This window comes from Entelurus aequoreus, linkage group LG05 (assembly GCF_033978785.1).
Source record: "Entelurus aequoreus isolate RoL-2023_Sb linkage group LG05, RoL_Eaeq_v1.1, whole genome shotgun sequence".
Lineage (NCBI taxonomy): Eukaryota > Metazoa > Chordata > Actinopteri > Syngnathiformes > Syngnathidae > Entelurus > Entelurus aequoreus.
The window spans coordinates 36133881-36157325 of NC_084735.1; the positions used below are offsets into that span (position 1 = coordinate 36133881).

Sequence of the window (23445 nt, forward strand, 5' to 3'; positions counted from 1 at the left end):
TTCACAATCCCTATGTGAGACAAGAACACATATGTCTTTGTCTGATTCGTGCATTCTAAATTGTAAAAAAAAAAATGCTTGCAAGAGGTGGCAAACAATGGATGTAATGGGGATTTGATCTATTCCGCTGATAAAGAGCTCTGAAAAACCTCCAAAAACCTCCATCGAAGTTTCATATACATGGAGTAATATATACATGTATATATATTAGGGGTGTAATGGTACACAAAAATTTCGGTTCGGTACGTACCTCGGTTCAGAGGTCACAGTTCGGTTCCTTTTCGGTACAGTAAGAAAACAACAAAATATAAAATTTTGGGCTATTTATTTACCAAATGTGTAAACAAGGCTTTATCCTTTTAACATTGGGAACACTATAATAATTATGCCCTCGTAATCAACATTAAACTGCCTCAAGTTGTTGCTCAGATTAAATAAAATGACAAAACTTTTCTTCTACATATAAAAAGTGCAACATTAAACAGTTTCAAGTCAACTCATCATGCTTAATTTATTACAGCATTTGGGAAGCCTGTAGTTGATTTTTGTTATGTAAATGTTATATTTTTATCAATATGTGATAGCAGGGACCCTGCCATTCAAAACTAGGCCGCTCCATTACTAATGATTAATGTAACTATAGCTGAAAAATAGTACAATAGCAATAGGAGAGACTACACACACACACACACACACACACGCACGCACGCACGCACGCACGCACGCACGCACGCACGCACGCACGCACGCACACACGCACACCGCAAAATTAGCTAACGTTACGCTAAAAGCTATTTAGCCTTCACCTTAAGCCAGGACTGCGAGCGAGCTGAGCTGCAGTTCAAGTTTCTAGAACGTCAACAGGCTCATAGTGATGTTACTAGTAGTTGACTGGGAGGTGTTTATTTTAATTTGGGGAGAGTACGCTGCCTGATGCTCACCTGCTAAACACCTATCTGCTTGACGCTGAAGCACTGACTACATGCACTCTGAATACGCACTGCTGATTGGCTGTTACAGCTTTGAATACGCACTGCTGATTGGCTGTTACCGCTTTTTGTGTAACCAATCAGATGGTTGTGTGGGTGGGACAATGCTGGGTGCTGAGACAGAGGCAGAAGAAGCAAAGCAGCTTGTTAAGACTTTAGCTTAGAAACTCGTTCGGTACACCCCTGTACCGAACCGAAACCCCCGTACCGAAACGGTTCAATACAAAACACGTACCGTTACACCCCTAATATATATACTGTATACAGTATATATATATATATATATATATATATATATATATATATATATATATATATATATATCCATCCATCCATCCATCCATTTTCTACCGCTTATTCCCTTCGGGGTCGCGGGGGGCGCTGGAGCCTATCTCAGCTACAATCGGGCGGAAGGCGGGGTACACCCTGGACAAGTCGCCACCTCATCGCAGGGCCAACACAGACAGACAGACAACATATATATATATATATATATATATATATATATATATATATATATATATATATATATATATATATATATATATATATATATATATATATATATATATATATATATATATATATATATATATATATATATATATATATATATATATATATACATATATACATATATATATGTGATGTAGGCCTGGGCAATAATCAATTTTATCAATAAATTCAGAGTTTTTTGTTGCAGACGATTTAAAAAAAATAAAAATCTATGTTTTTCTCCTTTTTCTCAGGCCTACTTTATGCCCCTGTGAGCTTTCGTAGTCCTCGCCCGCCCGCTTATTTCCTTAACAGACATGCACAAGCCAAGCAAAACATGGCTAATGCTAATGCTAACGAGAGGGAGTCGTATTTTACAAAGACTCGAAAAGTGTGCCTAAGAATTGCTGCAACAGGCGTGGGACAAATGACTGCACGCTGCAAAGCTTGTTTAAAAAAGGCATCAGCACAACAAACTTAATTCAGCAGCATCGAGTCGAGTGGTGGAAATACCACTCACTACCTGGCGAACAAGACCGCAACAACAACAAACTAAAAAGCAGCTTTCTGTAGTGGTATCATACACAAGGTACCATGTATGACGAGAAAGGAGAACAATGCACAGAGCGACCACTAAAGCAGTCGTTCTGCACATCCAAACCGGACAGCTCGTACGCGTGTGTGCTTCTGTAAAACTCTCATGGAATTATAACGCATTTAATCATCAACATAGTGATTTATTACACGTGCAATGACGTGGACATTGTCTTTAACATCAGTATACACTAACAAGAAGCCCAGTATACTTAATGGAAAAAAGCCTGCTTTTATCCACTTACTTAAACTAGTCAACTAGAGTCATCTCAATATTTTACATGATTTTTTATTTGCATGCAAAGTACAATACTACATTTTATTTACATAATTATTGTTTTGAGTTTGCACCTTATTGATTTTTATTAGTATTTATTAATATCTTATTTATTGGGAGTTTATTTGCATGCAATGTGTAATGCCACATTTTTGTTTACAGAAGTATTTTATTCAAGACAGAAGTTTTAAGTTTGCACTTTGTTAATCTCAATGTCGGAGATTATTATTTATTTAGATACAATGTACAATGCTACATTGTTGTTTAATTAAGTATATTTTTAAGACAGAAGTATTGCCTCCCAGAGGAAGCATTTAGCCTAGTTCTTTGAAAATGATTGCATTAAAGTACAATTTATATCTTGTCTAAAAAGAACACATTAGCATTTTGGTAAGAGTAAGATGCTGTGTATGCAGTGTCATTTCAATTGAGTAGTTTTTGATCAAATACAATAAAAACTTGTTTTGAATTATTGTTGTAATTTGTATTAATTGGTTTCTTTAAAAAGTAGAGAAAAAAATCATGAATCAAATTTTTAGTGAAAAAATCTGAGATTTAATTTTTAGGCCATTTTGCCCAGGCCTAAACAGGCACATTCATCATAACATGTACGGTAATAATTTACTGTATTTTGGTCATTTTAGGCAGTATCTGAATTTTTTTGGACACATTGATTTAACAGACGCATCAGAACGTTCGCTATTTCTTTCAACAACACTATTACTAATCATGGCAGACTTTGTGAAAGTCAACGACAACTACTTTGGAACAAATGATGATCCAGAACCTTATATTTTTTGAGCCTGAATATCCGGAGGATGAGCTACAAGTTTTAGACGTTGGGTGCTAAACAGATCCAGCTATAGTGAAACACTAAGCATCATGTAACAGTATTGCTAAGTGCTACACAAGAAATACAAACTATATACAAAACAATCACTTTCTGTACAATGTCTGCTCTCACTATGATGCTGATTGATGGGAATATTGTATCTTTCAGCAAAAGACTTGTGCTCTCCATTTATATGAATAATTCAGCATAATCCTCACCCCTCAGGTAGAAAATGCTGGGGGCAATCGAGCATCTTGCTGAGTGTTCCTAGCTCAGTTGACCAACTTCTCGGTTTATGACTACAACCTTCTACTATACAAGTCTGAAGCACGATTTATAACCTATTTATAACTCTGTGTTAGCTCTTACAATACCAACGTTGCTAATATGTGGTCAATGTGCAGGTCACAATATGTAAATTAAGTATTGTTGGCAGTCCTTGGACGTCTTTTAAAAAAATGGCTTTATAGGCGGAAAAGATGACTTCCATTAGTTGCATCTCGTCAGAGTAATTTTTTTCAATTTAGACTGCACAAAAAAAAGAAAACATGTACTGTTTGTTCTTGTCTCAAATAAGGACTGTGAATGATAGGCACAATTCCAAAAAAGAGCTGTTCCGCTTTAACAAGTTGTGTTGCAAACTGGCACACATTTCTTTGTCGCTCTCCACACATTAAAGTTAAAGTTAAAGTACGACTGAAGTCACACACACACTAGGTGTGGTGAAATTACCCTCTGCATTTGACCCATCCCCTTGTTCCACTCCTTGGTAAGTGAGGTGAGCAGTAGCGGTGGCCGCGCTCGGGATTCATTTTGGTGATTTAACCCCCAATTCTAACCCTTGATGCTGAGTGCCAAGCAGGGAGGTAATTGGTCCCATTTTTATAATCTTTGGTATGACTCGGCCGTCGGAGACTCTAACCACTAGGCCACTGAGCAGGTTATCCATATTATCCACTAATCCCACTTAACCAGAAAACACCATTGTAACGGTAGTCTAACATTGCCACAATTATGCATCAATCATCAATTTCTGCCTAAATTACGAGGAATATATGCACCTAAAGTATAGAGTTTTATTGTCATTGCAAATTAAGAACAGCAATATTGTGGAGTACTGATGGCAGAAGCTGCCATACAAGGCACTAACCAAGAACAGTTAGGTTTTGACGTCTTACTCAAAGACACTAAGACATGAGCTTGCCAGGCCGGGAACCAAAAACCCTCCGGTTCCAAGACGGCCCCTCTACCCGCTGAGCCATGCCTCCACCTATTTGATTTTAGTTTTTTAATTGTTCTAGTGATGGATTTACATACAGCACAAAACAGTAAACAGGACAAAAAGTAAGTGTGAAAGAGTAAAGTGTAAAAAATTAGGAGCAAGAAAATAATGTATTTAATACTTAATTATAAATATATTTTTGTTTTTTTGAAGTATTTCAATGAGCAATTAATACTTTGTCTTTTTCTTAAAAAATGTATATCGTTTTTCAACAAATTACCGTTTTAGGAGTATATATTTGGCATGGATATCTAATAAGATGCAAAATATACTCCCAGTTACAGGTTAGTGATGTTATTCATGCCGGTGTTTCTATTTTCCAGAGGTCAGTGAAGGCACATTAGGTATGATTGGTGTGACAATGATGTGCGATTGGTGAGAAACAAGGAAGTGTGTGCTGTGTTTGGTACACATTGCTTCACTAATAGCAGACTTATGTCTTGTTGGCATGGCAAGTTGTTACTATTTGTCAAACCTAAAAAGTTGTTTGGTTGCGGCAGTATGGACACACAACATGCACTGGAGGGCAATGTATTTGTTGACACCTACAATGTGTTAATTGCTGTAGTATAAATGGAATTTAGAATATTATCGTTAGCAGGGCTCCTCTTCTCTATTCTATTAGAGTAGCAAAATATCCCTTCACTGTTTGCTGCTGTGCACTTGTATGCCACTGCAAACAACCTCAACAGTTATAAACATATTGTCAAATGAGTGCCGTACAGTGTCAATCATATCTTATTATGGTGAGCTGTTTTTTTTATCTGGGCTTTTAACAAACCATTAAGTGTGGGGGCCCTTTGAGCTTCAAACAAACCTCGATAGCACATTCCTGGAATGAAAGCAGTTCCTGGTAGGACATTTCAAACTGATATCTTGCGTTTGCTCTTAAACTTGAACTCCACGGCTTCTACTGTACCCGGTGTTCGAGTTGCTAGTTTAAAGCTTTAGAAAATGCCCCGGGGCACACATGTAACTAGACGCTGGTGTTTTTAGCTCTTAACCTAGCAAGGTGTGGTTTTAACCCCAATTCCTTTCAAGAATGTGGGCTGATATGTGTGGCATCATTTTACACAGTGAGGTGTTGAAGCTGCGTGTGGCAATCTGTCTTTTATACAAAGTTACTCTAGGAGGAATTATGCAATGGTAACCGGTTACTATTACAAACAATTAGTAAAGTGCTCTCTCAAGAATATGTGTCAGTCTTGGTATGAGTGACCATGCAAACACTAAACACAGGTGATGACTTGTTCAAAATGTGTGATGTTGTATGTGTTGACATTGAGAAGAAGGAGGAAAGGGTTACATTTGTACAGTCGTGAGCACAAGAACAGAAGAGAGCGATACAAGAATGTTGCTACACAATTAGAGACTACACGCTGGACAGATAGGAAAAATGAGCAGCAGGAAACAAAAGCTCAGGCGCTTAGTTGTTTCTAAATGCCAATCTGTGCTACTAGCGAAAACGTATAAATGGTTGCTGCTTTTTTTTTTTTTTTTCTTCCAGTTTTGCATATTTTAATTAATACTTAATTATCGACTGGATTTGTTGATGTTGATATTGTGATGACAAATACAATTGGATTGGATCTCGGTGTAACTCATGGGTCTATGGTTTTGTATCTTATTGTTTTTTGATGCAATCTGTTCCATTCTCAGCATATTAACAAAACAATATAAATAATATACATTTGCTGTGTGCATCTGTCTCTAGCCTACTGCTGGCCTGCCGGGCGGCACGGTGGGACCGCTTCTGCAGGTCCTGTCACTAGCCGGCCTGCCTGCGTGGGGTCGGTGGTCCTTTGTTTCTAGGGTACTAGACCAGCTGTTTTGGGTTGTGTTCTTTGGGTGGCTGGGGCCGTACTTTGGCTCCCACACATACTGGGAGACAAATATATTGTACATACAAACACACATACATTCCCACATACACACAATTATTTATACATACATACATACAAACATACATTCATACAGTACATACATACGCGCACACATAGATACTTACAACACAAATACACACAAACACACGGTACATACATTCACATGCACATCCACTGTACAAACATACATACATACTGTACATACACAAGCATATATGCATACATACATACACTCATGCATATAATCCCGTTTCATCAAACATATATCAACGTTGTTCCCCTAGGGGAAACTGGATAAAACACGGCACACTGATAAAGCTTAACCTAATGTTACTGTAACAATCTACAAGGTTAATACAGTCCGCTTCTTTTTTTCCCCTTTCATTTATCTGCTTTGTTTTGTAATTCAAGTTATCATAACATATATGTAGTGTTTTATTTGAAACAATTGTACTGTTGATTATAGAGGTAATTATTATTATTCATTATCAATAGTGCTATTTCTATTGGTGTTTTTATTGCTCCATTTGTAGTGCAATAATGTTCATTGTCATTTCTATGTTATTACTATGTAGTTTACTAACTGCTTCTTTGCTATCACTTTTCATTTCATTTCGCTGTCTTATCCTCCTCTAGTCCCCACAATTTCCCCCTCTGTCTTTCTTTTTTTTTCTTCAGCCTATCCCCTCCTGTTCTGGTCTGCTTGCGCCAAACATTAAAACAATTTATTTAATAAAGTTAAATACAAATAAGACAAAAATAGAAGTATCCCACACTTCTCTTTTGTAAAGTAAATCTGTACAGCAGATATGGGCATCTACATCAACATTATGATTTGCCTGAGTAGCTGGACATGACAAAAAAAAAGAAAAGGAAAAGGAAAAGTCTACTTTAGTGTCTCAATCAACTTTGTATATGAATATGGTAGTGATGCATTCTAAATTTACCGCTGGAGGTGAAAGTGAATGGGTAGTTTTCTTTTGATGTATCACATTGATGTGGCACATGTGTTAATAATAGTCAAGACAATTAGTAAACCACTAGTGAATGGGAATAAGTTTTGTTGGAGGAAGTGACATTGCTCATGTATTGTTATGTTAACATTTTGTGTGTAAAAGGTACAGTACAGAGGAAGCTCCCCTCTAGAATAGCATAATAAAGGTTGGAGCATACTGTATGCTTTAAACTACAAAATGAGCCAAAGTTGATCAACCAATCGGTTGCCTGAGCAAAACTTGTTGGTTCTGGTTAGCGTTGTTTTGTGCTCTTACTGTTTTTTTGGTCAATTTTACACTTCCTATTTTCTGTATTACCCTTCCTAATGACGTTGTTTGAATGATAGGACTCTCGACAGTTTTGAGCAACCTTAAAGATTATGAGCTTTGATTGGGATCTTTCGCCGGCTCGCGAGATGCTTTAGATAACCAACTGAACCATGTTTTAAATTTTAAAACGTAATTGTTGCCATTAGCTTATTTATCGTGGTTTAATGTCATGAGATTCCAGATTGCAGTGTTGATTCACACTAATTTGTAAATGACTGATTTTTACGTTATTTTACTCAAAAGGACTCACTGGTGTGGCCGACACTTCATCCTCATTCTCCCGTGCCCCAGCGAGCATCACTGACAAGGGCGAGTTGTCTCTATTGCCCTGGCCAGTGAGGCTCGCTGGCTACCTTTTTTAATCACCCTTCGGGACTTGCCTACATTACATGCATACATGTCTAAGAGAATTGCGATCCAAGCAGAACCATCCATCCATTTTCTACCGCTTGTCCCTTTCGGGGTTGCGGGGGGTGCTGGAGCCTATCTCAGCTGCATTCGGGCGGAAGGCGGGGTACACCCTGGACAAGTCGCCACCTCATCACAGGGCCAACACAGATAGACAGACAACATTCACACTCACATTCACACACTAGGGCCAATTTAGTGTTGCCAATCAACCTATCCCCAGGTGCATGTCTTTGGAGGTGGGAGGAAGCCGGAGTACCCGGAGGGAACCCACGCAGTCACGGGGAGAACATGCAAACTCCACACAGAAATATCCCGAGCCTGGGATTGAACTCAGGACTACTCAGGACCTTCGTGTTGTGAGGCACATGCACTAACCCCTGTTCCACCGTGCTGTCCAAGCAGAACAATTGTGATACATTTTTTTTTGCAGAAACCTGCAGTCCATTTAATTTTTTGCAATTCAGATGCTTTTGCGCTTTACAGAGGACTATGATCGAAGTGCTAGCTAGCATATACAGTTTAATCTAAAATGTATCAAAAGATAGAGGGTTTATTATTTATTTTTTATGTTACATTTATCATTAAAGTTACAATAGGCTCCAGCCACCCACGTAACCCCGAGAGGGACAAGCGGTAGAAAATGATGGATGGATGGATGGATTAAAGTTACAAGCATGTTAAGTTAAAGTTAAAGTACCAATGATTGTCACACACACACTAGGTGTGGTGAAATGTGGCCTCTGCATTTGACCCATCCCCTTGTTCACCCCCTGGGAGGTAAGGGGAGCAGTGAGCAGCAGCGGTGGCTGCGCCCGGGAATCATTTTTGGTGATTTAACCCCCAATTCCAACCCTTGATGCTGAGTGCCAAGCAGGGAGGTAATGGGTCCCATTTTTATAGTCTTTGGAATGACTTAGCCGGGGTTTGAACTCACGACCTACCGATCTCAGGGCGGACACTCTAACCACAAGGCCGCTGAGCAGGTGTTTAATGTTTTAGTGAATTAAAATTAGTGGATATATTTATTTTAAAATTGCATGACTGGAAAGAACAATGTTACCTAATATGTTGTTCAAAGTTATTCCAGTTGGCAAGAGTTTTAATAATTCAATAAACATTAATTTTTATGGGAAAATGTGTTCTGAACATTTTCATGATGGGTGTTTGACTTTGCAGTTTCACTGTTGCAAAAATTGTTAACAAGCAGAGAACAATCAAGGGCATCCTGTAAGAAATGTACTGTATGCAAATTGTATAATTTATGAGCGTATTGGCTTACTTAACCCAGAAACTCAATGCAGAGCAGTCTCTTTAGTTGTTTTTTGTTGTTGTTGCACAGAAAATTAGGAACAAACTCTAGGACAAGTCTTACAGTGTGACTTCATTAATCAAGTTTTCATTAGATTTGATTATTACAAACTGTTTCTAGATTTCATTTTGTTTTTATTTTATATCAGTTATTTATTTTCTTGCTATATCTCTTTTGGCTGCCCAAAATTAATATGCATAAAGTGCATTTGGGGCCACATCTGGCCAGCCAAAGCTTTTAATTTGGCCTGCCGAATAACACACAAATAGGCTTAATGAAACCATTTGAAACAGACTTTGTCATGTATGCAGTACTCCTGTCACCCCGCAAAGGGTGTCAATATGTCAAAAATGTGTCACATGAAGCAGCAGTGGGTGAGTAGAAGAAGATGGCAATCGGCCCTGAAAAAAATCTAAATAAATCGCGAAAATCAGACTTTTAACAGCAACTGGACAACCAATGGACAGTAAATGTATTGAAATTGCTGACTTTGTGATTTTGTATTCGTGGTTGTTGTTTTTGTCTGTTTAACTCTGGCGATCAAAACTCTAGCGCTGAATTTGATCAGCAGAGAGTGATAAAGCTACACCTTAGGTTTAATTGTGTTAAACCATGTGTGCAATGTTTCCTGTGTGTATTAACACTAAAGCTTCTATTTTATTTATGTAACATACACAATGGACATTATCTATATAAAATACACAATGGACATTATAATTTTGTAATGTTAGATTTTCAGCCTTACAAACCTAAATTAAGGAAGATGTAAATAGATATAAAGCCGAGGAAGAAAAATAATTCAAAAGAAAGAACATCAATAGTCAACAAAACTTAGCTTTCCATTCTTTATGCTGTTAAATATCTGTGTAGCTGCACTCGCTGGAAACAAGTTGCGAGGGCAGAATAATTCATTAACAGTGCTGTGTAAAAAGATGATGTGTTTACTTATTTACAAAGTAAACACAGTCTCAAAGGAATATAACCTGCGTAGGCACTTTCTAAAGAAACATCTACACTATGATGACCATGGGCTCTTGAAACTGCGACCCTCTTCATTATGTAGTTGAATAGCCCTGCTTTACATTGTGTTCAACCTCGAGGGGTTTAGATTAAGATGAATAATTTAGGTTAATAATCATGGAAGTGGTTATTTTTCCTGTAGGACACGCTTGTATGTCACTGAGCTGACCGCAAATGCAAATAACTACTGATGGCTTGAAGACAGATTATTCAAGGTAACCACTGAAGAAGTCCTAATGTAACATTCAATTATCAGGACACTTGTATGGTCTTGTATTGCGTCAGCAGTGTCAGCTCTTTGTGGGTTTATCACAAAGTGCCTGTTCCTGTTGAATTGTACCTTATTCACAGGATTTAAAGGAGGTGATTGTTACATTTTTTTGTTGCAAGGTTATCATTTGAAGTGTGTGCTTCAGACATGTTTCTAGGTCAGGAGAGCTCCTTCTGTGCAAAAACACTTTTCACAGTTGAAGTGCTGCACACAAATTGAAAATAGTTCAATGCTGCTACATCAGTGATGGCAAGCTGTAATCTTCACAGAAAGATAGATATCTTTCGAGATTTTAATAATGTAATCTTAATTAAAGTTGCTGATGCCATGGCATTTATTTTCTGTGTGTTTGCAGGAGTTGCCGTTTGTTCGTACGCTAATGTGCGCTAGTTTTGTGTGAGGGTGCGCTCAGATGAGGTCACTACAAACGAGACTTGCGAGACTCGAGAGAGAGCCTGGATGGGAAAGAGCGTGAGTATGGACAACCTTTCTGACTTCGGCGGACCCTGTCCTTCCAGCCGCAGGGAATGGGAGTAAGTATGACAACACGTCTGCTTTGATTTGGGGGTCTTTAATTGGTTTAGTCTACTTCCAGTAGGCTCTGCTGCATGACAACCAATACAGTGGAACCTCTAAAGTCAAACGGCTGAAACGTTGTACAATTTGGAATTCAACCCAAATGTCTGAGAATCTGTCTCTGAATCCACACAATACTTAGCAATTCACACATGATAAGCAGTGTTGGGTTAGTTACTGAAAACCAGTAACTAGTTACAGTTACTAGTTACTTTATTTCAAAAGTAACTCAGTTTCTAACTCAGTTACTTACACCAAAAAGTAATGTGTTACTGTGAAAAGTAACTATTTAGTTACTTCTTTTTTTTTTAAGGCCCCCATTAATGCCCTTTTAGCCTTTATTTCAGTACTGTTATTGCACTGGAGAATAATACAATCTGTTGATCAACTTGACATGCATTTGCATCACTGAACTCAGAAAGCAATGTGGTCTACATACAACACACAAAGACAAAGATATGTTTCAAAGGGCCAATTTATTTCAGGCCAGAACAAATTGACAAAACTATTTTAAATAGCTGCAACATAATGACACTTTAACTTTAAGTAGATAGGATCTTTGATCCAAGACACAACTTACATTTAACTAAAATGTTATTTTCTTTGTGCTCGACAAAAGAAAAGTATTGAGAATGTCTCCATGTTAAGAAACTCGACTTCTGGCTTCGCCATGATGTCTTGTTAGTTGTTATGAGAGTAGCGTATGTGTGTGTGGCCCTTTAAGATATGACAGCATGTGAGGTGAGTGACGTCAGTGAGTGAGTGAGCGAGAGAGGTGAGGGAACGGCGACAGTGAGTGCGTGCAGGTGCTCTAGCTTGGTGGATGGCTGCGTCCAATAAAGTCACAAAGTTGCAACAAACCGCCGGCCTCTTCATTCACCCTCAGCTGTAAAGACCCACTTCCGGGTAAAGTGAATGTTGTTAGCCCCAAAGTACATAGGCCCTGGAGGAACGTCTCCCCTGCGTCCCTCAACTACGGTATGGGAGAATATATTTTACATACCCCATCCATCTATCCATTTTCTACTGCTTGTCCCTATTGGGGTCGCGGGGGATGCTGGAGCCTATCTCAGCTGCATTCGGGCGGTAGGTGGGGTACACCAAGTCGCCACCTCATTGCAGTAGTTTACATACGAAATGTCCATTTCCATTTATTACAAGTAATAAGAAAACATAAGTGCCTGACTTACCTATTAAGGAGGAAATTAGCAAGTTTGGCGTCGGATGAAAAAATCTTCTCCGCCTTCAGTCGTCTCCATCTTTCAAAGGCATCCCTGATACAAATCCTCGTTTTGTTCCTGGCTTTGTCATAAATAAATTGAGAATCGTAACGACGCCTTTTAGATTTACTAAGGTCTGACATGTTTACTAACTTTACCAGTGGCAGTAGTTAGACGAAGAGGGCGGTGCGTATCCAGCAACCTGGATGTGACACATTCACGCACTTTCTAATTGGTCAAACGGTGGGGGGCGAGACATTGAAATGAAAACAATAACAGGGGCTGTAAATAAAATTTTGAAACGAGCATATCCCGGCGGAACTACTGTTACCAGTTATAGAGGTATTCGAAAAGAACACGATTTATCAATGCCTTTTGACATATCAGGGCTATTTAATGATGACTTGACATGAAATTATTACATATGGCTCCTTTAATACATCAGTATCGGTACTGGCATCGGCCGATCTCACTCATTGTTGATCGGTATTGGAATGAGCAGCATAAATCCCTGATCGGAACATCCCTAAGTGTAACAAATACCAGATAGTGTGGTCGTGCAATAGTACATTGTTTGAAACTCACTCCCCACTGTTAACACTATTTCACTTATTTTTTTAGTACATCCATCCATCCATCCATTTTCTAAAATTACTTATCAGGGTTAATTAGGTCGTTATGATAGCAACAGTCTGACCCTGAAATTTATTATTTCTATTGGAATATTCTATTTGAAACTTGAGCAAATCAATTGTGATTGACTTTAAAGGTTCCACTGTATGTTGATCAATAGCTATTCTGTTACTCATGCTGATCAGTGATGACACTCTTTGTTAACAATTAGTGTCTGTCTAAGATTCTTTTTAAAACACAATTATTTATACACTTTGATATAATCTTCTTGGATGTAATAATCTGACATATATCATTGCAATTGGGGACGGTGTGGCGCCGTTGGGAGAGTGGCTGTGCCAGCCACCTGAGGGTTCCTGGTTCAATCCCCACCTTCTACCATCCTAGTCACGTCCGTTGTGTCCTTGAACAAGACACTTCACCCTTGCTCCTGATGGGTCCTGGTTAGCGCCTTGCATGGCAGCTCCCGCCATCAGTGTGTGAATGGGTGAATGTGGAAATAGTGTCAAAGCGCTTTGAGTTCCTTAAAAAAGGTAGAAAAGCGCTATACAAGTACAACCCATATATCATTGCAATTGTGACTGCAGATCACCTCATTTATTGGGTTATACAGTAATATAGGTGGACCAGCCTGGACACCTCTCCTGTTGTCTTAGCATTAGCATCAGTACTAAACTTACTGTTCAAAGTACAGAAGTGTTGGGTGTTTGCATAAACTTTGCAGCTATTTCAAGACATTGTAACTGGTTTTGCTAGTGCTAGAATTGTTTTTAGCTTATGACCTGTTGTTATTTACTATAACCTCAGTAGCATTTTCTTTTTTACTCCTGTGGTAATAACCTAGAGCAGGGATTCTCAAACTGCGGGCTCCATCTGGTGGTACGCCAAAGAATCTCTTAATTAAGTGATTAGTGTTTATTTTCCTATATTTGAACACAGTTTTACTGTCCAAACTGTATGTAATGTTACAGTGGACCAAATTATTAAATACACTTTTTTAAATACAACCTCTGCCTTGTTTTTAATGAATACTTATGCCTACTACACTACTGTATTTTAATGTTGGTCATCATGGTGGTACTCGAAGCTAAGTGTTTTCTGAGGTGGTGCTTGGTGAAATTTTTTTTTGAGAACCACTGACCTAAAGGAAACAGTCGAAAATAATCAATCAATCAATGTTTATTTATACAGCCTTAAATCACAAGTGTCTCAAAGGGCTGCACAAGCCACAACGACATCCTCGGTACAGAGCCCACATACGGGCAAGGAAAAACTCACCCCAGTGGGACGTCGATGTGAATGACTATGAAAAACCTTGGAGAGGACCGCATATGTGGGTAAACCCCCCCGCCCTCTAGGGGAGACCGAAAGCAATGGATGTCGAGTGGGTCTGACATAATATTGTGAAAGTCCAGTCCACAGTGGATCCAACACATGAAAATAAGGTTTGCATATGAAAACCTTGTGCAAATGTACAAAAGTAAGTAGGGGGAAATATTAGTTTATTCAGCTACATCAAAAAACATATTTAGTGATTGAATTCCTGAGATATTTTAATTCAAATAAAAGGTGCCACAGTCCCATATCTATGGAGCTATCGCGGAATACACATGTTGTCTCAGGCAATTTACACATGCAAACCTTTTGTCTGAGTTGTGTTTTAAACATACTGTAAGCATGCAGCCTAATTAAATGAAAGACTTGTATCAAAATAAAATGTGTTGTTGCCAGGTAACCGCCACACATTTTGGATCTTTTCAATTCTCATCTGACTTGTGGAAGCTTTGTGCATTGTTTGTGTATTTAATTTTTTGCTCATCTGATTCCAGTACCAGCAGCTGCGTGGATGATTTAATGGATGAAGATGAAAAAGACAGGGCAAAAAGGTACGTCGGCCATTTTTACGACTTTAAAGAATAAGGACTTGTCATATTTGATTTTGGAAAGTAGATATTTTTGCAAAAATGCCTGCTTAGCTATGTTGATGGAAAATGTAGTAGAACAAAAAAAGTGTATCTAATATAAATGTTTCATTGGAGGGTGTTTATCTGGCTTGGAGAAGCACACAAGCAGCATGTTTTGAAGTCGAAGTAAACCGTTGTAATCAATGCCTTCACTTTAAAAGGATTGGTCTTTTGCCCATTGACCACACAATCTTGTTAACATCGGTACGATCAACAAACACAATGCTATGACTGAAATAGCCTACACTGAAAGCCTGCAAATTGCGCTCATGCACTTTTTGACAATAAAGAAGCAGTAGATGGCAATGAATGGCTTCTATTGTGAAATCACATACGAAGGGGAAAAAAACTGGATCTTTGTCTTGCTTTGAACTTCACATACGATCTTTTTGCATAAAGTAACAGGACCACAAGATTTTGGACTCTAGGGCAGAATTACCGCTTTCATCCGAATGTGTAATTTTTATTCATTTGTCTATCCGTATGTTAGGTAATCCTTTTGTCTGGTTCATGGAAAGGACGAGACTCAGAATGTCATTCAAACAACAAAAATGAAATCTAAAGGTCATCAGTTTACAAATGAGTTACGTTGCTACGACTGTGATGTAATTTGATTTTAAACGTAAGTCAGAACTCATACCTACATAATAAGTAGGTTAGCCTCTTGTCACAGGATTTCTACAGGTACCAGCAAATCTAGTTGAATGCCTTTTAATGCCACTCAAAAAAAATGAATGCCCATGTCCGACTGCGTATGGTTATAATTACACTGTATAGTCAAAAGCTTACAATTGTCTGTATATACACACAATTGTAAGCATTTCACCATGTTATTCTTGAATAGTTGAAACGTTTACATTAACTTTTACTACCTAGTGAATTAGAATCGGCTCGTAAGACTTTTTCATCTGAGAATTTATTTTTATTTATTTATTTTTCTGTAGTAGCATCCGGGGTTTTGACTTTGTGCACGGCCGTACACAATAGTCATTTAAAAGGTTCCGACTGTCAATCATCACACTTAACCTTTATGAAAATATTTACAGGGGAAATGCACTAAAGCCCTCTAAATAAACAGCCAATTCTAAATTAGCTGATCTATATAATATACCCAGAAGTATTTTTTTTATTGTAATAATGCATATTCTCTGAAAATATGCCTGATAATAGCCACAAACTGTAGGATAGCATTTTTTAATCACGGTTCTATTGAAAAAAAAAAAATAGTTAAAATGTTTTACGGAATAATACATGAACATCATACCAGGAATGCAAATTATGAATGTGTTTTAAATCAATGAATGATTGATTTAAAATTATAAAAATACATGTCATGAAATTATATTTGGAAAAATGCCAATAGGCCCTTAAGATGCAATAAAAATAACTTGCTCCAATTTAACATATTGAATAGATTGTATTTTATACCCTCTAGGTTGTTTAAATTCGGTACTTTATATAGCAAGTTGTGTATAAAGTGTCAGGCAGCTGAAGAAACTCGTTAATTTACTGTGGGAATGAAGCGGTAGAAAAATGGATGGATGGATGGATGGATGAATGTAAGAAAATAAGAGTTGTGGTCTGTTGTGAGAATTGCCTTGTTTGTCCATCCTAGGCCACTGTAGGTCACGGTGTCTTTGCAGGCGTCACGAGAGTTACTAATGTTAGCTAAGTTAGCTCATGTGTGTTCCAACATCAGACTGAAATAAATGAGTCGTGTATGAAACAAGTGAGCTTCCTCATTTAAAGTAAAGGACTACACGCTTAAAGTGACCAAAGAATGGCAAAGTTTGGGCCCCCGAGCTGTTTGATTTTGCCGTCCAGCGGAGTGGCCGCTATTGAGGCAACGCTTATCTTGCTTTCCAATTTAGAGAATTCCATGGACACAGGAGGACTTAAGGATTTAAAAGAGTAGTAGATAGTTGTTTTTAATTTTCTTTATTTATTGTGTACTATTGACTTTGTTTTGATCAAAAAATTATATGTACTAAAAGAGAATAAGGAACTAGTTCAAGTTTGATGTTGATATTGATATTGTTAAACTGTCAATATCTCCATAAATACATTGAAAAATGTTTAGTTATTACCGGTGATCAGTACCGATTGATCTCATTCTTATTTGATTAAAATCGGCAGCATATAACCCTGATTGGAACATCCCTAGAATTACTATTAACTCAATTTGATTGGAATTTAATTTAAAACATGTGGCTAGAGGATCGATCAATAGCATTAAATACATTTAAACATTTACAGTTATTACATGTATCGGCCGATCTCACTTATGGATGATCGAACTCAACAGCATACATCGGAACATTCCTAATTTATGGTAGTGCGACTGAACGTCGTAACACGAGGACTGCTTGAACACACTTTGGTCTTTAACTGCACCAAAATTTTAAGTCTTTTTGCAAATCATTAATTTTTTTTTAATGCATGTTTACTGGAGCAGGTACACTTGACACTGAATATGTGCTTCTTTAAAAGTCAGTCAATGTTGTTCTTGCCTTCTGAAAACTGACCTCTGCCTGTCTTTTTTGCTAAAGGGCATCCCGAAACAAATCAGAAAAGAAGAGAAGAGACCAGTTCAATGTGCTCATCAAGGAGCTATGCACCATGCTGCAGGGCCAAGGCCATCCTCGCAAGATGGACAAGTCCACCATACTACAAAGAACCATTGACTTCTTGCAGAAACAAAAAGGTATGACAAAACAAACAACTCTTCGTTTATCTCTTATTTACTGTTGTTAGGGAACACACCTCACAGGATTTAGTATGATTCACTCATCGTTTGTATTCAACCGCGTAGATATCAGTGCACAGAATGAAACGTGTGATGTCAGACAAGACTGGAAGCCTTCATTCCTCAGCAACGAGGAGTTCACGCAGCTCATGCTAGAGGTAAATACACACTAGATGGACCCACGTCCTCTCAGACTGATGATTTCAATATGAAAAACTGGGCAACACTTAGAACAATTCAGTCAAATAGCCCTGTCCTGTGGGCCACATTGCAGGTTGCCGGACTTCACTCTTCACTATTATTCTTATTTCAAGGAACCAGCATACACTGTAGTGGACATATATTCATGGTCTACTATTTGGTCGGAGTTACACATTTCAGAAAAAAAAAGACCTGTTAATCAAAGTGTCCACTGCAGTGGATGATGATTTTTAGGAGGTTAATATGTCAATGCAAGGATCTGCTACTGTGTTTACATCAGTCCAAGTTCCTCTTTACAACATGAGCGCTCAAGTGTGTTTTTATTACCGGTATATTTTATTTGCCGGCAGTTGACTAGCCCTGGCTTAGGAACAACTTGCCAACTTTTCATCTGCAGGATAATGAATAATATGCAGTGCTGCTCACAATAAATCCCTCACCAAACTGCGTTTACTCTCTTTGTACAGGCGCTAGATGGCTTCTTGGTAGCATTAACTACGGATGGAAACATCATATACGTGTCGGACAGTGTGTCTTCCCTTATTGGACATTTGCCGGTAAGTGTAAATGCGTTAATTCTGAAGATGAATTAAATGTCTTTAATTTAATGTCATGATTATAGCGTTTAGCCATATACAATATAAACTTGGCTGACAATAGAGCTTTTAATACTATGACTACATTGTGATAGTGCATTTTGATGTCACAGCCTTGCTGTGTCACACACATTTGACAGTTCTCAAGCACTGTAGCATTCTTGCTAGTGAGCTTGTGGGTAATGAGATGTCCCTACACAGTGCAAAGCCACTTCTAAGTCAGAAATCTTTGCCGCCACGGTGGCAAATAAACTATGTTTCTTACAAGTATCATCCCTGGAGGTGAGGAATAGCTAAACATGCTACACTACACACCGTAGGATAATAAGCTAACTGCATTAAGATACTGTATGGTCGATACTACAGTGGTTAGATCGATATTTTTACTGTCAAAAATCTTTTGTGGTTTAGATTTAATGTGAAGGATTTTGTTGGCGTTATGCTAATGAGTTAACGCCTACAATTTTGGAGGAAAAGACTTAAGGACAAAAGTATGAGGAATTCTCTTTAGAAAAAAGAAACATATTTATGTGATAATGTAATAATGATGACGATATAATAGTATTCCTATCCTATAATATACCAAAGTATCGACCCAAAGAAAATGGGGCGATACTTTCCCAAAGGGGAACTGCACTTTTCTTAAAAATTTTGACTATCGTTTACAATCATTATGAAAGACAAGACGACAATTTATTTATTTTTTAAGCATTCTAAATATTAAATAAATCAGATCAAAAGTCCGCTTACAATTGAGCGATTGGGAGCCATTCAGTTTTGCTTATAGTCCCGAAAAAAACATCCAAGCACGTCCATCAGGGTTTTATATACATGTAAGTATATATGTAATGTAGTAACAGGCACATCTATAATAACATTTAATATTTTGATCATTTTAAGCATACGCGGCGCATTAATTTAAAAAAAAAAAAGTTTGCTTTTTATCACAGATTTCTGCTCACTGCAGACTTTATGAGAGCCTACAAACATAATAAAACATCACTTACTGTACAAGGTCTGTTGTCATTATGATGCAGACTGCTAGGATGTTCATAGACTCCCATTTAGATGAAGAATGTCTCATAATCCTCGTGAAGAAACTGGGTGGGGGGCGGAGGGACAAGCGCTTTTCGTGTCTTCCTCGCCAGTTCCAGGTCTTAAATAGCTGTCAACATGTTCCAACTTGTCAGATTACCTCCTCAACTATCTACTGTCCAGGTGAGATGCATGATTTATGATCTACAATAAACTTCTAGGGAGCAAGGACGTAGCAGACCACTTGATTATGTAAGCATAGGAAGACAGGGAAGTGATCACGGCGCCACTATAAATAGGTTGTCTGCGTTAGCACTTTTAACAAAAATATCACTAATACTTGGTTAATATTCAAGTCACAAAATGTAAATGGAGTATTGTTGGCGCTTTTTGAATGGTTATTTATTGGATTTTTTGGGCGGAATAGCGGAGCTCTCATTGGCTCCGCTTATTTACGTTTATTGATTTTTTAGAATGCATTAAAAAAAAATCCATCCATTGTCATGTCTTTCATAATGATAGGCAAAATTCCCAAAAAAGTGCAGTTGCTCTCCAACAATGACACTACGTGAGATTTTTGCTGTGTACGAACATACATACAGTACATTGGTGAATTTCATATTCTTCCTCAATAGGGCATCACTTTCTGTGTAAGAGTTCTCTCTGAAGATACTTTCCCAGGCCCTCACTTGTTGCCTGTTTGTGCCTCAACACTTTTAAATAGAAATAATGTACCGGGTACCCCTAAATGACCAAGTCAGTGAGTTGCCTTATCTTACCCCAAAAGGGCAGGTTTCACTTACAGTGTACAAAAGTGAAGGTCTGGCAAGTACTTACATCCTTGTTTTTGTTTGATTATTTACCTTAATTAAAAAAATATACTGTATTTGTATTCTTTTGCACCAGTCAGATATGGTGGACCAAAATATCTTAAATTTCCTCCCGGAGCGGGAACACGGGGAGGTGTACAAGCTGCTATCATCCCATATGCTGATGACTGACCCCATTGCTGCTGACTTCTTGGCCAGTGAGTCACCTCTTTGCACTTTGTCTCACCACAAGACAAACAAGATCCCCTATTCAGTTTCATCACAAAAAGCTGAAAATATCACCAGAGATCATTTCAGGTCGGCTATATTTAAAGACGGCCATTGTCCAATTAGTTTTTAGTTAATTGGATTTCTAATTTGACCGTCTATAATTAGTCCTATTAGCTAATAATAGTCACATGCTTAGTATCACAGTTTTAGACTTTTAATCACTGTTATGTTAACACAATAATCCCCCTGGCAATGAACTATCCAAGGTTTAAGGCTGTGACCTTAATCCTCCATTACTATTGGGCTTTTCACAGGAAGAGAGATGGGAGTAGCTAAACTTGAAAACAGTTACAGAACCACGTGTTGAAGGCCCAACACACATCAAGAGGTGTTTTAAATGCTGTGCAAATTGCTGTGGTCTTTCCACACTGAAATATCATTGGCTTGTTTCAACCCGCCTACTCTTCAGTTGTAAAGTACATTTGCATGGAAATCATGCGGCGGTCAGAGGGACTGCATTGTGACTGAAGCGAATCATAGATCAGCGTCTTCTCAGTGTAATTAGGAAGTAGAAATTCTTATTTAGAAATATTACACAGCTGATTGTTGTGATCATGCGGCCCCAAGATTTTCTGAATTCAATAAAACATGTTTTCTTTTTAGGTGATGCACATGTAGAATTTTGCTGTCACCTAGCCAGAGGGAACATTGATCCAAAGGAGCCGCCTGTGTACGAGTATGTCAAGTTTGTTGGAGATTTCAAATTTCATAACAATGGTAAGCACGCTTATTTCATATTTCAGATACTAAGGGTCAATTTTAAGCAGTGGATGGAGTTATTTTCTGTAACGTTGGATGCATTACTACTTAAAATGACGGTTCTTTTTTAATGTGTCTCCCAGTGCCTACATCCTCTTGTAATGGGGTTGAATTGACGTTACCAAGAAGCCTGCAATCATCGCTGGAGGAGCAGGTCTGCCTCATTGCTACTGTTCGATTAGTCACCCCGCAGTTTGTCAAGGTGAGACCTGCTGCATCTTACTTGCTGTTCTGCATACACCTGTGTCACAATTAACTGAAGGAATGAAACCTGCAGTGGTTGATCTGTAACAAATAGGTCAGTTTACTCTTCCCGAGGCTTGTTTGAACACACCACACCACACTTTTTTGGGAATTTTGCCTATTGTTCACAATCATTATGAAAGACATGACGACGGTTGGATGTTTTTTTTAATGCATTCTAAATATTAAATAAATGCAATATAAAGTCTGCTTACAATTCTTCCTATAAAGCCCCTAAAAAAACATCCAAACACCTCCATTGTTGTAATGTAGTAACGGGCACATTTATAATAACATTTAATATTCATGTATTTTGATAATTTGAAGCACACCATCAATCCATCAAGTTAATTTATACAGCCCTTAATCACAAATGCCTCAAAGGGCTGCACAAACCACAACGACATCCTCGGCTTTGATCCCACAACTGGGCAACAAAAAACTCAACCCAATGGGCACAATGAGAAACCTTGGAAGGGACAGCAGATGTGGGGACCCCCCCTTGGGTGATTGGTGCAATGGATGCAGAATGGATACGGTTAATAACGTGAGAGTCCAGTCCATAGTGAGGCCAGCAGGGGATCCTCTTGTATGTAGATAAGTCAGCAGCGCAGAAACGTCACCAATTGATACACAGAGTCCCGGGTCCCGACTTGGAAAAACTAGCGCCTCCTCTGTGGAAACTGGGCCGTGGCCACATGATAACCTCTTCACGCAGGAGAGGGGGGCAGAACAGAAAAGAGAGACAGCAGATCAACTGGCCTAAAAGGGGGGTCTATTTAAAGGATAGAGTATACAAATGAGTTTTAAGATGGGACTTAAATGCTTTTACTGAGGTAGCATCTCTAACTGTTACCGGGAGGGCATTCCAGAGTACTGGAGCCTTAATAGACAACGCTCTAAAGCCCGCAGACTTTTTTGGGCTCTTGGAATCACTAATAAGCCTAATAAGAGTTCTTTGAACGCAAATTTCTGGCCGGGACATATGGTACAATACAATCAGCAAGATAGGATGGAGCTAGACCGTTTAGTATTTTATACGTAAGCAGTAAAACCTTAAAGTCGCATCTTAAGTGCACAGGAAGCCAGTGCAGGTGAGCCAGTATAGGCGTAATAAGATCAAACTTTCTTGTCCTTGTCAAAAGTCCAGCAGCCGCATTTTGTACCAACTGTAATCTTTTAATACTAGACATAGGGAGACCCGAAAATAATATGTTATAGTAATCGAGATGAGACGCAACGTATGCATAAATAATGATCTCAGCGTTGGTGGTGGACAATATGGGAGGAATTTTAGCCATATTTTACTAACTCTCTTAATGTGTGACTCAAACAAGAGAGTTGAGTCGAAGATAAAACCGAGATTCTTTACCGAGTCGTTTTGTACAATAGTTTTGTTGTCAAATGTTAAGGTGGTATTATTAAACAGGTGCCGGTGTCTAGCAGGACCGATAACCAACATTTCCGTTTTCTTAGTGTTAAGATGCAAAAAGTTGCTGGACATCTATTGTTTGATTTCATTTAGACACGCCTCCAGATGACTACAATCTGGTGTGTTGGTCAGTTTTAGGGGCATGTAGAGTTGGGTGTCATCAGCATAACAGTGAAAGCTAACACTGTATTTGCGTATGATGTCACCTAGCGGCAGCATGTAGTTGCTGCAGAGTGCAGGGCCAAAAGTTGA

The 23445-nt window shown here is 38.3% G+C and overlaps 1 protein-coding gene across 8 annotated transcripts in view; it reads left to right on the forward strand.

The window, feature by feature from the left end:
* Positions 1-23445, forward strand: part of npas2 (neuronal PAS domain protein 2) — a 103985-nt gene that overhangs the window by 65739 nt on the left and 14801 nt on the right. For all 8 annotated transcript variants that reach the window (XM_062048019.1, XM_062048018.1, XM_062048023.1 and 5 more), the window contains 8 exons: positions 11044-11221; positions 14947-15003; positions 17631-17785; positions 17894-17985; positions 18496-18585; positions 20566-20686; positions 21363-21476; positions 21602-21720. In XM_062048019.1, coding sequence (XP_061904003.1) covers positions 11148-11221; positions 14947-15003; positions 17631-17785; positions 17894-17985; positions 18496-18585; positions 20566-20686; positions 21363-21476; positions 21602-21720 — 822 coding nt within the window. In that variant the 5' untranslated portion in view covers positions 11044-11147. The remainder of the gene's footprint in view (positions 1-11043; positions 11222-14946; positions 15004-17630; positions 17786-17893; positions 17986-18495; positions 18586-20565; positions 20687-21362; positions 21477-21601; positions 21721-23445) is intronic.